The following is a 14,043-nucleotide window of genomic DNA, read 5'->3' as shown; positions in this document are numbered from 1 at the left end:
CATTTATTTCCTTGTCGGCAACACAGCGATGCATATAATGAGGATACGGACTTGCGTTTACTTTCTTCGGTTCAATTATGACCATGGCACAGATATGTATGTACGAAACTAATGTATAATGATAATTATCTCGGGATGAATCTAGAATTTCGGGAGAAGATGGCTCAGTGTATACAGATCTCAATACTTTCACAATAACAGTACCGGAGTTCGGTTTCCGGGATAAATCAAAATTAGTCCATTTCTACACAACCCCGTTCAGGTCAAGCGAAACATCTAAAGGTTATACTACTAGCTACAGTCTGATGTATATCTTCAATTCTCATTATAACAATCGCCGCCCGTGAACCGGGAGCACCACATATATTTTCAAAAGATGGTATACTGATCAATTGACCCTCCAAACTCCAGCATATCCAAGAAATCCAAATCATCGTGTCCGATCATACACGTCTCCGAATCCGCCAAGATATCTAATTCAGGACCGGGGAGAGTTACCGCGACACGCGGCTCCAGAACTTCATCGATGATCCCCGAAAATATTTTACTGGCGCGGTGAAACAGCTCCTGGTTCACAATACCCGGCCGGGACATTGACTCTAGATGTGAGATGAAAACGCTTAGATGGCGAATCAAGACGGATCGCGAGCCTTGGTAGGGAATTGGTCTACCGGTGCGAGCTTGTTTCTGAAGCGCCTTTATTAGAACAGCCGCACTGGGGAATCCGTACAGAAGGTTCTTTCGGTTTAGTTTTAATTAGCCTAGCTCACAAGTCATCTACAAAGGAGGTACGAACTGTCCATATGAAATCTGGTCGAAGGTCAACCATATCCTCTCGCATGGCGCAGAAATCTAAAACGGTCGACAAAATGGTTGAGCTCACGTCGAGTAAAGCAGAATAGGCCTCGGGGTCCTGCTGAACAAGGAGCCTTTGAATGAGGAAGTCATTGTAAAGGTAAGCTAAGTATGATACAATACGCATCATACAGGTCGTGTTTGACATGTTCTCGTCCCGAGAATCTGGGCTGTAATGCAATTGTTTCGGCAGTGAATCCCAAGTTTGATGACAACGCACGGAGATATCCCTGTTCACCACATAGCCGAATTCTATGAGCCTTGACTAATAGAGGAGGTGGGGGGTATATGCAGTGACTCACCTCAACTTTTCAGCTGTCCTATGGTTTTGTGTCTCTAAAGAGACTTCTAGAATCTCCTCACGAAAGGTAGTGACTAGGAACCGTTGCCGAAGAAAGGTAGATCGGTGAAGTCTGCCTTGAGTATTCCATCCATCGCTGTCCAAGTCCTGCAGTGCTAGCTCAATCTCCGACTGATTAGCCTTCAATAAGCTATCATCGAGATCAAGGGGCAGTCGACAGTCTGAATGTCTTAATGAGATCCTCGGTGGTCTGCCCAGAAATGTTGCAATGCTCTTATCGAGTTGATAAGTCGCTGTAAAGAGCCTCCGGCGAGTCTCGACTAAGAATACCGGGAGAGAGCTTGACTGTTGGGAGTCTCTATGCAGCCCTAGCTCGAATATATGGGTTGACAGGTCACCGAGCCTGCGCCACTTTGCGGAGCCTGTTGCCTGGTAAGTAAGAATTCTATAATATTATGACTACTTCGGGTTTAGTTAGGTGTTTGCTCACTAGCATCGCCATGGGCCACCTTTGACAATAACAGATTTTCATACAGCATCCATATCGTTAGGTCATTGACCGGGGCGATGAGCTTGCAAATCTGTAGCACCGCATCACTAGCCGCTAACATTTTCCGAGAAAACCGCTCACGAGCTGCCATTCCATCGAACTGAGGGAATTTATCATGAGCTAGGCCGAAAATACTGAGTCGGCCAGCTATCGCATAGAAAACCCCTAAGATCTCCAGACGCAAATTAGGTCCGGTAAAAAGCTCATGGAACTGACTTCCTGTCATATCCGATGGTACATGGAGCATATGTTTAGTGTTTTGAAGAACCCGCGCGACTTGTTCTGGTGGGCTTTTATGCAGTTGGGCAGCATCAATCATAGTCTGTATTGAGGGTAGTGCGTTAAGGAGTAGAGATGGTATGACGGCTGCCTTGCTTAGCTTGTAGTATTCGCAGACTAGCTGGCCAATGGTTGGGAAATCTTGCAAACATCGCAGTATCTCTGCTGTCCTCTGTACCCAGTACAAAGGCAAGTCGGACGGGAATGTCGTTGTTGCGTCATCCTGTGACAGTCGATCGCTGGGGCTAGAAACAAATTCGTGATCCTCTTCCAATGCCGCGACAAAGCTGGTCGGACCCAAGTAGCCAGTGGGCAATGAACGAGCAGTGACCAGCATGTTGAACCCATCGTCTAATCGTGACCCCGGCTCTTCAGTATCCGAAAATGTCGAAATCGGCGTGGATACTGGCCTGGCACGCAACTGCCTAGGATCCGAGCCATCTTGCTCCGGAGTTGAAGGAGGAGGAGAATGTATTTGTCCCGCCCCAGATGAGATACCTTTTACAGTGATGGCCTTTGATCTTTGCGTCAACGGTGCTGGATGATAGAAGCAACTGGCAGTCCGGCGTTTCTTCTGACAACGAGAACAGACCGGAAGGCGATGATCACAACGGACTTTTTCCTTCCGGCAGGGTTCGCAGGAAGCGGGTTTTCCATTGCGACGACGTGAGCTCATCTCTTACTTTCTATTTATTACCTGTGCCTACTTTGAATATAACAGTTGAATGAAGCGAAGAAAGCAAGGTTGAAGAGAGGGGGCTGACATGTTACATCGTTTAGGGCTATTCTCGGCGTTCGGAATTCAATCCGTCGGTGTTCGGAGTCTAGCATACAAGGTACATATTAATAGTATGGTCTAATTAGCACTATCTCTTCAAGATTAGTAATCCTAAGGGCCTCTGGCGCAACGGTAGCGCGTTTGACTCCAGATCAAAAGGTTATCCGTTCAAATCGGGTGGGGCTCACACCACTTTTTTTTTTCCTTTTCCTTTTTCTTCTATTCCTTTTCTTTATCTCTCATGGTTATTCCATATAGAGAATAGCAGAGTTATGCCCTATTGACCACTTATTGCTGTTCTACTTAGGGGTTATTTCTGGACCTAGGCGGCGTAATCTATTCTCAGCCGCATGAAGCCCAACAGAGTATCAATGAAGAAATGGTGAGGTATCGCTTCTGTTGTCATCTACGGAGCACCGGCGTAAACAGTAACGGCTTGCTCTGGATCGGACATGGTTAAAGCGGGCAACTGAAATAGATAAACGGACAAGGGGGCGATGTGAGGTTAGAAAATGTATGGCAACGCTAGTCCATACGGGTACCGTTTGGGGAGATATCGAACACGCGAATGGAGACGTGAGATCGGGCCTAATTGGGAGGCTGCTACCAAGCACTAGAAATATAGCGTTAAACCGGCTACCTGCGTGCGATATAACGAGTTTGGGAGACGTCAAAGTTGTGAGCGTTGGGCTTCCCGCTTGAACTTTGATTCCCCCCATGTTGGTCTTTCATCAGCATAGCTTTCTAGGTGAAATGCCCAACAAGTATGGGCTTTCCATAATATTGGTCCTGCCAACCCTTTCTCAGGTTGAGTTCGAAGTTGCTGAGGTCAATATAGCACATCCATACCAAATAAAGCACCTAACGGCTTGTCCTAATATGTTGCGAGTCGAGCTCAAACTACCTAGGCCAATAGGTTTCTAGCGCTTTGTCTCATGAGAAAAGATTAATTCATCTCAACTCTTATACTATTATGCTACACTAACCGAATGGTAACAATATCTTCAAACCTCCTGCTGCCTGCACAACAGAAATACAAATGGTTGATCAAAACTCTACGCATAGGCTGACAAGTAAAAACAGGACATGCAAGAAACCAAATCAATCACAAGGACAGCCCGAGAACAAAGCACTTCTTATAACAGGTGCAATATCCTCGGCTATAATCTCTTGTTTGGAACCCACAAGCTATTGTAAGCGAACCGGTACTTTTGTCAGGAATGTGAGGTTGTTCACCCCTGTCCCATAATGGGTCTGTTATCCTGCACAAGCCCTATTGCGGACCAGTAACACTCGCAATTTAGTAATTCAACCCTGGTTTCTCTGCATATCAGCTGCACCTAGCACCTTAAAAGGTCATAGATATTGTTGCAGTGCAGAAGCTCAGCTGAAAAGATATGACGCCAGGGTGCGTTACCCCTCTTCTTATCATTTGTATAAGGAACTCCCTTGGGGTTATGTACGTTCAAATGCCCCCATGCTTTTTCTTTGACTCTTCGCCTCGAAATTTCTGTGTGGATGCTGAACAGGAAATGTCTTTCATGATTCTTGGGCTCACCATCGGCGTCATAGCCCTATATTTTCTGAGGTCTTTTTTAGTTAAAGCGAAGTCGCTTGCGCCACTCCCCCCTGGTCCCAGACCAAAACCGATCATTGGGAATCTCTGGGATCTTCCATCACAAGGCACCCGGGACTGGTTGCACTGGTTAAAACACAAAGATCTCTATGGTAAATACTCCCAGTATCGGCATATTGCAATTACCCATATACCAAGAAAGAACTCTGGAAAGGTCCAATTAGCTCCGTCACCGTATTTGGCCAAACAATAATCATTCTAAACGAAGCGCGTCTCGCATATGAGCTCTTAGAGAAGCGTTCCGCAATACACTCATCTCGGCCGCCATGCACCTTTGCCCATATGTAAGCATCATCTTTATACTGCACACAAGTTACGTGGCTGATGAAAAAGGGCCGGCTGGGGCGATATCACGACCGTGCTCGAATACTCAGACCGGCTCCGCGCCTCACGCAAAGTTGCACACCAACAGATCGGCTCCAATAAATCGATCGCCCGGTTCAGTCACATCCAGGATGCGGAGGTTTGCCGATATCTCTCCCGGGTGCTTCGGGATCCGGAGAATTGGCTTGAACACATTAAGAAGTAGGTGTCTTTCCATTCCAAGTCAGATGAACGTAAGAGTGATTTGTTGTCAGGGAGACCGGTGCGGTTATACTGAAAATTACTTACGGATACACTATCGAACCCCATGCGCGCGATCACCTAGTTGATCTTGCGAACGATGCAGTCGAGAAGTTTTCGTTGTCAATGATTCCTGGGGCTTGGCTTGTGGATTCTATTCCTATTCGTGAGTCTTTTCTTGCAACTTTGCTGGAACCAGTATGCTTAACGATATCATTCCAGTGAAACACCTCCCTTCCTGGGCACCAGGTGGAGGCTGCACGCGGGCAGCAGAGGGCATCCAAACAATTGCCAAGGATTTAGGTGAGGTCCCTTATGCGTTTACAACACAGCAAATGGCCCAAGGGTGCAATGAGCCATCCATAATTTCGTATTATCTTAAATCAGAGAATATCCAGCCGGGATCGGAAGAGGAGCATATTGTGAAGTGGGCCACTGCTACTCTTTACGCTGGAGGGGCAGATACAGTAAGTAACAAATGGCCACCTACTGTTTCGGCTACTTTAGGATGATCCTAAGAATCATTATAGACAGTCTCCACGATGATGGGTTTCTTCATGACAATGGCCTTATATCCGCATGTACAGCGGAAAGCCCAAGAGGAAATCGACCGGGTCATCGGAACATCGCGTTTGCCTGGGTTTAAAGACCGCGAGGACATTCCATATATCGACGCCGTCCTTAAGGAGGCCCTCCGTTGGCATCCTGTCGTTCCCATGGGTGTCGCCCATATGGCCATGGAGGATGATATGCTTGAGGGGTACCATATCCCCAAGGGGGCAACTATATTGACGAATATATGGTGTGTTGGACCTTATAGTCCTTCTTTCCTTTCCTTACTAAGCTCCACCGTAGGGCATTCACCCACGACCCCAACGAATACCACGACCCAATGACCTTTAAGCCTGAGCGTTTCCTGAGTGACAATGGCCACACACCTGAGCGTGATCCCCATCTCATCTCTTTCGGGTTCGGGCGACGGATATGCCCCGGGCGGAATCTAGCAGATTCAAATCTATGGCTTACTATCGCTCGCACTCTGGCTGTCTTCAACATTACCAAGCCCATTCGCGACGGCAAGGAGGTGGATATCCAGCCGGAGTTCCAGGCCAGTCTCATCAGTCATCCGAAGCCATTCGAAGTCGACATTAAACCTCGTAGTGCAAGTCATGAGGAGCTGATTCGGGCTGGTGAGAAACAGCATCCCTGGGAGAAGAGTCATGCGGAGGAGTTGCGGAGGGCAATTGCCGTACCGTAGAGATATATAGGTGTTTTGTTCTTCCTCTGTCTCTCTCTGTGTCAATCTGTGTCACTCTCGATTGTTTTTGTTAACCCCTATTAAATGTTTTCAGTATTTTTCTGTCACTATATATGTCGAGTGAGCTATTGTTAACCAAATATCTTATTTTGGAATGAGAAGTATGATGATTTCATATAAGCCCGGAAAGCCCTAGTCCCTCTCCATTACCTTAACCTAGGTCCCGACTATTCACAGACTCGGAGTATGATGACGTAGAATATTAATACTACTATTGCTGCTGCTGCTACTACTACTACTACTACTACTACTACTACTACTACTACTACTACTACTACTACTACTACTACTACTACTACTACTACTACTACTACTACTACTACTACTACTACTACTACTAATATTACTAGTAGTAGGAGGTGGAGGAGGAGGCCACCTTTTGCTCAGTTATTGATCCCGGAGCGTGGGACAAAGGCAGAAGTGCGTGTGCTGAGCCCCCAAGCATTGATCTTATATAATTAATTCTTACAGAATAGAAATATCAAATAACTTCATTATAACCCTTTAAACTATACTAATAGTGTAGAAATACGGCAGCAAAAAGCGTGAGCAACAGCTATTGGGATTAACATTGAGAGCAGTCTTCTATATATTCTGTTGGTAGGGGCTTCCGTCTGGCCCTAGGAGCGAGCTTAGATAGGGAGCTAGGAAATTCAAGCATAAAAAGATGAAAGCTCTCCTTTCCACCCACTAAGATATTCTCACTTACACCAACGGGCGACCTTTTGCCTGTTTCTTTATCGATCTGGTTTCTATAATATCAAGTACACCCTTCAAATTATAGGTCTATTATTCCAAAATACCTTCTTAATATTCATTTAAACGATACCTGCCTAAAACAGGTCTATCCTATAGACTAGCTGTAAGAGATATAGCCAGGGGCCTATATTCCACAAGACCAAAAGATCACATAAATCTGAATCGTAGGGTCTAGCTTTCCGCCATGCAACCGCCGTTACACCAGCCTTCAGGTTTTGTCGGGTCTTTGTAAAGGAGAAGAGACATAGACAAGCAAGGATCAGGAAATGTTTGCGTTCCCGTTGTACAATTTAGGAACACATCTCCCTACCTTTGCCAAGATTTAGTAGTTGATAGTTTGTTAGCATTCCTGTGCTAAGACTGAATAGTTCAGGGTCCAGAACGCTAAATTATGTACCTGGTACAAAGTAGTAGTGGACTCTCTTTGTGAGCATATAGATGACTGTAGTATATACAGGGATATGCTGCTACTGGTAGAGATTCAATTGGTACCTTCTTCGGGTGGATCTTGTAGGCTTGCATGGCCGGCAATATGACAAAGAAATCATATTCATACAGCGCATACAGGAACCTAAAAAAGAAAAAAAGTAATTCAATGATCGACATGCCTGCCAGCCTGTCCGAATGCTGCTATACTGCTGCCTAGAGAGTGGCTTGATGAGAGGAATCAGTAGTCCTCTCTCGCGGTTTAATACCTCTCGTAACAGGTACCTCCCTACCTTCCTCACGCTCTTATACTCATTCCTGCACTCTGACCAATCTATTAACCAACATTATCACCATCTCAACATGCACCACCTCCGTGATTCCCTACTGAGCCCGTCACCAAAAGGCACCCCCTATCTCACCGAGTTAGACAGCGCCTCCAGAGACGAGGACGATATACGGGAATCCGCCGCTCGAGGGGAATTCGAAGAGCTCCGGGGAGCAGCCTTTCATAATAGAACCTGGATAATTAGCACACGATATTGCCAGGTTGGAGATGGGGTGGATTCTCTCGAAGGCCACCTTCATTCCCTGTGGCATATGTACTACCAGCTGGGCCGACACACGTCGCATGAAACGCCCGACCAGGATCGTCTGGTCCTCGATATCATCCGCATCCAGGGAAAGGGGCCGTTGACCAGGCCTGTGTCGGGGGTGTACGGGATCGACATCGCACGAACAATCGAAGGCACGCTGTGGAATGACCTGCCATTCTTGGTCACTGACATGACCGAATTCTGGATCAACAACTGCGCACCGATGGCAGGCGCTCAGCGCCTCAACTTTGCATCCTTTTTGGTTAAACTGGCGTCAACCCGCATCTGCAAGGACAGAATGTGCCAGATCGCCCTCATCCTATTTCGCACGACGTTTGAGGAAGGACGGGACCTTCGCACCACGGAGAAACCGGATAAGGAAGAGCCAGGACGGAGCATCCGTAGCCTTGATATTGTACACTTGTTGCCAGCTACCTTTGTGTGGATCAAGGAGGCAGGTCAAAATCTTATTCAGCTCTCGGATGTCTTCTGGAATGATTGCCCTAGCACTATTGGCCAGGGTGGTCAGTTGTTTATCCAGTCTCAGCTCGGCAAGCGATCACCGACTGGATTCACACCATGGAGGTGGATGTTCTGGCTCAAGCGACTCCATGAGATCCAGGAGGAGGCAAAAGAGGCGAACGAGAAACGCCTGGAGGAGTATGCCACTGACGCCATTGACATCATGGTCTCAGACGTGGAAACTCGAAACTCGGAAATCCTGAGGGCTTACCAAACCGGTGGGGATGTCTTGCATCAGGATAAACATTTGTTGTGCCTGAAGAACCTTGTGAAGAGTGAAATCCCCGAGGAAAATGACAGTGTCAACTAAATCCCTCTCTTGCCCTCTTTCTTCTCTTCTTTTCTGATCCTCGAATTCAGGTTGCTCTTTTTTTTTTTTACCAATGATTCCTATTAAAAAAAACTAATAAGCCTTCATATACTTTTCCAGTGAAACAAGAAAAGAGTAAATAACACTTCTATGATTCTACATACATCAACTCTATGCATGTGTCACAACCTCTCCATGGATTGAGGTATACCCTTGCTCTAAGCTGTTGCAACAATCATGGGCGACCCTCATCGGCTGAATGATGAAAGACGCGGTAGAGATCAGGATGGTAGGTTATTGATAGGCCTAAGAAATGATGATATGGCTGCCGGACAGAGTGAAAAGGGATGCTAAAGATAGATGATTGATCTATGAAGCTATCCGAGGGTTTGTAGCAGCCATAGACATTTCAAGCAAAAGTCCCCAAGTGGGCCTCAAGGATCCAATTTCAATTCTACAGGTCTCTGAGGATCAGGAGGGGTACAGTCGCCTCGTTCTTCTTACGGCTAGTTCCCGACCAAGAGATACTGGATATTGTAGGTAATAGATACTAAACGAGTGTGTTCATGATAACAACCAAATTCATTAAAAGCCAAAGCTGGATGTCTGGTGGGCGTATGAGTATGACCCCCAATATACACTAAGCATTCTTTCTTTGTTCCGAGTCTTGCTGCAAGGTAGTAGGGTTCCGAGAGTCACCCGGCATCTCGCATATCTCCAGCAAGAAGAAGACCAGATACGATCCAGATGCCCTCACTATCGTAGAGGCCATCTACTTACACTCAACGTTGCGGGAGTAGCTATCGAACTGGCACCAGTTGCCATCCTTGGTGCACTGGAAAAGAAAATAGCGAGATTAGTACGGGTGCAACTCAGGTGGCCACTTAGGTGGCCACTTAGGGATTGATAAAAACTTACCCTCTTGTTAGCGAATGAAGGGCACTTGACAAATGTGTTCTTTTTGTTCTGGCTTTTGTATTTACATTCGTTCTTGGCTTTAGTACATTGCTGAGAAGTGGTTCCGAATGGTTAGTGGCGACTCGCAGGTTATTTCCTAAGGTATGGAATGTTTATGTTTACTCACTCCGGGGTATTTGATCAGCGTGCTAGCCTCAGCTCTGGCATCGAGGCCGAATGCCTCGGACTCAATGGGGGTGGCTACCGCGCCCATTGCAGCGAAGAGGAAAAGGACAACTGTGGTGAGGTGCATGGTGAAGGGCTTGGGATGGTGATCTTGCAAAGAACGCCAAAGTGGTGAAAAAGATGGATCAGAGTATCTGAGAAGGAAAATGTTGTTGATGGGGTTAATACTTTGGAGATTGGAGCGTCGTGAAGCCGCCCTATATAGAAAAGATGTGAGCTCTGTATGGGAGGTGACAAATACAATACCCAGTCCGATTCAGTTGTCTTGGGTTCGTTGTTGGTTTATGGAATGAATCAATTATCCAATGACATTAATGCCTCGCGTACCTGACCACTCGGTCTCTTGGATAGTATATACTTATTGATGGTGGTATGTCTTCGGGTTCTATTTCGTGCCTCAACTTCCGGGGCCGTAATGAGCCAACTGTTTGCTTGGAGACTTTTCTTGGGGGTATCTAGTGCTTAGCATTTCCTTACTAGCCTCCTGTATGTCAAATCACCGGCACAAAGGTCAGCACTAGCCAGGTAAAGCAGAGTTTGACTGGTATGCTGATATACTGACTTGGTCACTCTCGCATATGCAAGGGAACTCCAAAGAAATTGCGTCTTGGCCGTGTTAAGGGCGGGGAAATGAAGTCATGGGATCTGGCAGCATGTTCCCACTGCAGTATTTCTTTTTAAAGCTGTATATAAGACCAATCTGACTTAAAGTTACGCATGCCTCTTGACCGGGATCTTTATAGTACAAAGGTTTATGGAGCCACTGGCTCTAGCAGGTCACCCGCCTCTGAGACCGTGCAGATATTTTAGAATCAACCAACACCCCCGCTTCTCAAATTTAGCTGAAAAGGGATGTTTCACGGATCTGACAACAAACAATCAATATGGATCATCGTGGCGTGGCTGTACGTGAGTCTTTTCTTGGAGGAACCTCAAGCTCTATTGGGAAGGGTGCAACGCATAACTACTTTGAGGCTTTCTGCAAGAGAAGTAAGATAGGCATGACTGTGCAGATCTAGCGCGGTCAGTTAATGCTTTAGGGGACCGTCCTATTGTATGGTGTCATCTTCGTAAAGCATTGCTCGATGCCATGTTGCTGAATTCCGAACTCCGGGTCTATGCCGAAGCCGAGCATGTTGATAAAGTTCTCCGAAGCCACGGTCACCACTCTCATTTCCCTCTCTTCAATTTCGGTTCAAGAGCCAATGCTATCCATATCGAGCCCCAAATGTTGAGTGACACATGGACACAAAGCATCTCCCAAATCCTGGGCTGGGCCTATTTCATTCTATGGTCACTGTCCTTCTACCCGCAAGCCCTGCATAATCACAGCCGCCACTCGACAGACGGCTTCTCCATCGACTTTGCCCTACTTAACCTCCTCGGATTGACCTCATACACTATATTCAATGCCTGCTTCCTCTTTTCCCCAGTCGTGCGCGCCCAGTATGCCCAGCGACATCCCCAGAGCCCCACACCAACCGTCCAATGGAACGATTTTGTCTACGCCCTCCACGGAGCCTTAATCTGTTGCTATCTCGGGAGCCACTTCCTCTGCGCGCGGTTCTGGAACTTCGAGTCCAAGCCGCAGCGGGTGAGTAACTTGACTCTCGTGGTCGTTTTGGGCTACATGGGGGTAGTCTCCCTAGCCATTCCGTGGGCTCTGGTATCGGCATCGTGGGAATGGATTGACGTGGTGAGAGGGCACCCCTCCCCCAGGGCCGATGGAAACCACTATGTAAACTGCTAACTGAGATATTTCACATGAAGGTCTACGTAATCGGCATGACTAAGGTATTCCTGACAGCCATCAAATACACCCCCCAAGCAGTGATGAATTATTGGCGGCAGTCGACAGCCGGGTTTTCTATTGGCGCGATCCTGCTGGATCTGGCGGGCGCGGCGCTCTCGCTGATGCAGCTGGTGCTGGACTCTTCGTTGCAGGCGGACTGGTCGGGCACTGTTGGTAATGTCGCCAAACTCTTGCTGGGTAATATCACAATCCTGTTCGATCTTATCTTTATCTTGCAGCATTTTGTGCTGTATCGGGAGCGGCGGGTGGGGAAGAGGTTAGGGCTGTCAGAGTACGATCCTCTTCTAGGGTAGTAGGGACGAAGCATGATTACAATATAGAGATAAATGTGAAATGATGCACGGAGTAGCAGCTCGTCGGATTCGAGACGGGGGTTTCTTTCTGGTGTAGGATATTCTGCTTCCTCAACTTGAATCGATACCCGACTTGACAGCACATACGAAGGAGCAATGGAACGCAAAGTTACTCCCCGGACCAATTCCGGAGTAAGTCAGTAATTACTTAACTAAGCTGACAACAACTTTGAATGGCAGGTTAACTAAAAATCATAAATGCTATGTCTATCCCTTTAACAATTAACTGAGGGTATAAAAGTAACACGACGCCTCCGAATCTATGACTCAGGTCTATTTTATGAGCAGTAAGCAACGTATATAGCTATCGTTGAGAGATTTGGCCAATACAAAGTCCCTTACTAAATTGGCTTCTAATCGTAAATAAAGTAATTACTGTGATTTCTTCCATGTGAATATGTTGTCTATATAGTAAGATTATGAAACTTGATCAGCTTAAACCATACAGTTAAGAGGACTCTATCGCCTTTTGGTAGATATGCTATATAATGTGATGATCTCCTATATATATAGACTACTGTTTGGGAAGTAGAACCTAGAAAGTTAACAGTGATTGTATTAGTCGTTCTGAGTTAACCCTTATAACGTGAGAATATGCATGGCCACCTATCTCTAGATGCTTTGTAATATGTAGTATCTAGTGGGATTCGCAATGCAAGAGAGACTTGAGTACTGTAAAGAGCTTTAAAAAGATTAGATATGTTTTATTTTTGATGAGGGACGCATTTAGGTAACTGGTTGTTTGATATCTCACTACACGCTTTGCAGGGTTCTATAAAAGATACGGACTGTATAAGCAATACCGACAGGAAACTATGATATATAAAGGTAATAATTTACGCTTTTAGGATTAAGAAGATCTGTAAAATAGAACAATTCCTTATTATTAAATATTTCAATTGAATATCTATAACGATTGCTGTATCTAGTATATATTTCTTCTGTATCAGAAGCAAAGAGGAGCCGACTTAAAAAAAAAAAAAAAAAGAAAAAAAAAAGGATATTCCTTCGCAGTAAGTTATAGAAAGAGTATTCTTTTGTAGATAAGACACTCCTTGGAGATCCTCTTATATTATAGCTGTAATCGGCCTCTAAGATCCGAATAGTAGGTGATCAGTCGATGATGAAGTGATTGTCCTTCTTTATCTAGCTAAGTACTACCTGAACGGAAGAAGTAATAGGTGTTTGACCGCCAAGCGGTCCGCTTTTATAAAACAGGCAGATTAATGACGGTGACAATAGCTATGTTGTTGAACTGTGTACTAATCCTAAGCTAGCATCCTGAAAGATATTCTCTCGTCGTTCTCCACGGTAGACTAAAAAATAGAGAAAACAGTACCAGAGAAACGCTGGAAATAAGATATGTAAGAGGAGACTTGTGTAGCGATTTCCTGCTGCGATAACATCGGGGGAGATTGGACGGAGGGTTTGGCCGCCGGTTTGGTAAGAGCCATTTCTTGGTTCACAAGGTGAGAAGGAATGAATGCACGCTGTGCAAAATATGGAGGGATAAGTTGAGACTCTTTTTATCAGCCAGTGTGGCCACTGGCCCATTATAACTTACGGAGTATAAACGAGATGCCTTACTTTCATTCGAACCAACCATCCTAACCCTGAAAAGGCCTAGTTCCCCTCTATTCAATCACCCTAATCCACATTCAGACTAGTTCCCTAGCCCCAAAGATGATGACATAGAATACTCCTCACTCCGACACAGTAAGTAACTAAGGTACCATTGCTAGGCACTACTCCTTAACCAATCTCCATACAATCAATCAACTCAACCAAACAACCCTCATCCTCACACCAAATAATCATACCACCACGAAACACTCTCCCC

The 14,043-nt window shown here is 45.9% G+C and overlaps 5 protein-coding genes and 1 non-coding gene across 6 annotated transcripts; 4 read left to right on the top strand and 2 right to left on the bottom strand.

Annotated features, from left to right (window-relative positions):
* Nucleotides 1-327: 327 nt before the first annotated feature.
* Nucleotides 328-2,656, bottom strand: BDV27DRAFT_127328 (transcription factor domain-containing protein). Its single transcript, XM_032066739.1, has 4 exons — nucleotides 1,647-2,656; nucleotides 1,158-1,578; nucleotides 797-1,085; nucleotides 328-738 (listed from the first exon to the last, which is right to left on the bottom strand). Exons 1-4 carry the CDS (start codon nucleotides 2,320-2,322, stop codon nucleotides 370-372), a joined length of 1,755 nt encoding a protein of 584 aa, XP_031928219.1. The 5' UTR covers nucleotides 2,323-2,656; the 3' UTR covers nucleotides 328-369.
* A 222-nt stretch (nucleotides 2,657-2,878) lies between these two features.
* Nucleotides 2,879-2,950, top strand: BDV27DRAFT_t99. Its single transcript has one exon. It is a non-coding gene; the product is annotated as a tRNA-Trp (tRNA).
* A 1,237-nt stretch (nucleotides 2,951-4,187) lies between these two features.
* On the top strand, nucleotides 4,188-6,397 carry BDV27DRAFT_127323 (cytochrome P450). Its single transcript, XM_032066738.1, has 7 exons — nucleotides 4,188-4,491; nucleotides 4,554-4,683; nucleotides 4,733-4,924; nucleotides 4,978-5,129; nucleotides 5,186-5,430; nucleotides 5,494-5,765; nucleotides 5,819-6,397. Exons 1-7 carry the CDS (start codon nucleotides 4,221-4,223, stop codon nucleotides 6,219-6,221), a joined length of 1,665 nt encoding a protein of 554 aa, XP_031928218.1. The 5' UTR covers nucleotides 4,188-4,220; the 3' UTR covers nucleotides 6,222-6,397.
* Nucleotides 6,398-7,669: 1,272 nt separating this feature from the next.
* Nucleotides 7,670-8,945, top strand: BDV27DRAFT_127320 (DUF3632 domain-containing protein). The gene has a single exon (XM_032066737.1). It carries the CDS (start codon nucleotides 7,698-7,700, stop codon nucleotides 8,892-8,894), a length of 1,197 nt encoding a protein of 398 aa, XP_031928217.1. The 5' UTR covers nucleotides 7,670-7,697; the 3' UTR covers nucleotides 8,895-8,945.
* A 721-nt stretch (nucleotides 8,946-9,666) lies between these two features.
* On the bottom strand, nucleotides 9,667-10,104 carry BDV27DRAFT_157152 (uncharacterized protein; the record flags this gene model as incomplete). Its single annotated transcript, XM_032072452.1, has 3 exons — nucleotides 9,667-9,729; nucleotides 9,813-9,902; nucleotides 9,979-10,104. The coding sequence occupies 3 exons, from the start codon at nucleotides 10,102-10,104 to the stop codon at nucleotides 9,667-9,669; spliced, it is 279 nt and encodes a 92-aa protein (XP_031928216.1).
* A 1,161-nt stretch (nucleotides 10,105-11,265) lies between these two features.
* On the top strand, nucleotides 11,266-12,143 carry BDV27DRAFT_171806 (putative L-cystine transporter; the record flags this gene model as incomplete). The annotated part of the gene is made up of 2 exons (XM_032075696.1): nucleotides 11,266-11,733; nucleotides 11,808-12,143. The coding sequence occupies 2 exons, from the start codon at nucleotides 11,266-11,268 to the stop codon at nucleotides 12,141-12,143; spliced, it is 804 nt and encodes a 267-aa protein (XP_031928215.1).
* Between the last annotated feature and the right edge of the window lie 1,900 nt (nucleotides 12,144-14,043).

This window comes from Aspergillus caelatus (genome assembly GCF_009193585.1).
Source record: "Aspergillus caelatus strain CBS 763.97 unplaced genomic scaffold BDV27scaffold_74, whole genome shotgun sequence".
Classification (NCBI taxonomy): Eukaryota; Fungi; Ascomycota; class Eurotiomycetes; order Eurotiales; family Aspergillaceae; genus Aspergillus; species Aspergillus caelatus.
This window is presented reverse-complemented; position numbering and strand designations above follow the sequence as displayed.

What these genes read in the sequence shown, in the direction of transcription:
- BDV27DRAFT_127323 (XM_032066738.1), top strand. Translation starts at nt 4,221, where the DNA reads ATGTACGTTCAAATGCCCCCATGCTTTTTCTTTGACTCTTCGCCTCGA. An exon ending in TGTGGATTCTATTCCTATTC is followed by an intron (nt 5,130 to 5,185) that starts GTGAGTCTTTTC and finishes ATATCATTCCAG; the next exon opens with TGAAACACCTCCCTTCCTGG. An exon ending in ACTATATTGACGAATATATG is followed by an intron (nt 5,766 to 5,818) that starts GTGTGTTGGACC and finishes GCTCCACCGTAG; the next exon opens with GGCATTCACCCACGACCCCA.
- BDV27DRAFT_127328 (XM_032066739.1), bottom strand. Translation starts at nt 2,322, where the DNA reads ATGCTGGTCACTGCTCGTTCATTGCCCACTGGCTACTTGGGTCCGACC. An exon ending in GGTGGCCCATGGCGATGCTA is followed by an intron (nt 1,579 to 1,646) that starts GTGAGCAAACAC and finishes ACCAGGCAACAG; the next exon opens with GCTCCGCAAAGTGGCGCAGG. An exon ending in AGGACAGCTGAAAAGTTGAG is followed by an intron (nt 1,086 to 1,157) that starts GTGAGTCACTGC and finishes TGTGGTGAACAG; the next exon opens with GGATATCTCCGTGCGTTGTC.
- BDV27DRAFT_127320 (XM_032066737.1), top strand. Translation starts at nt 7,698, where the DNA reads ATGAGAGGAATCAGTAGTCCTCTCTCGCGGTTTAATACCTCTCGTAAC.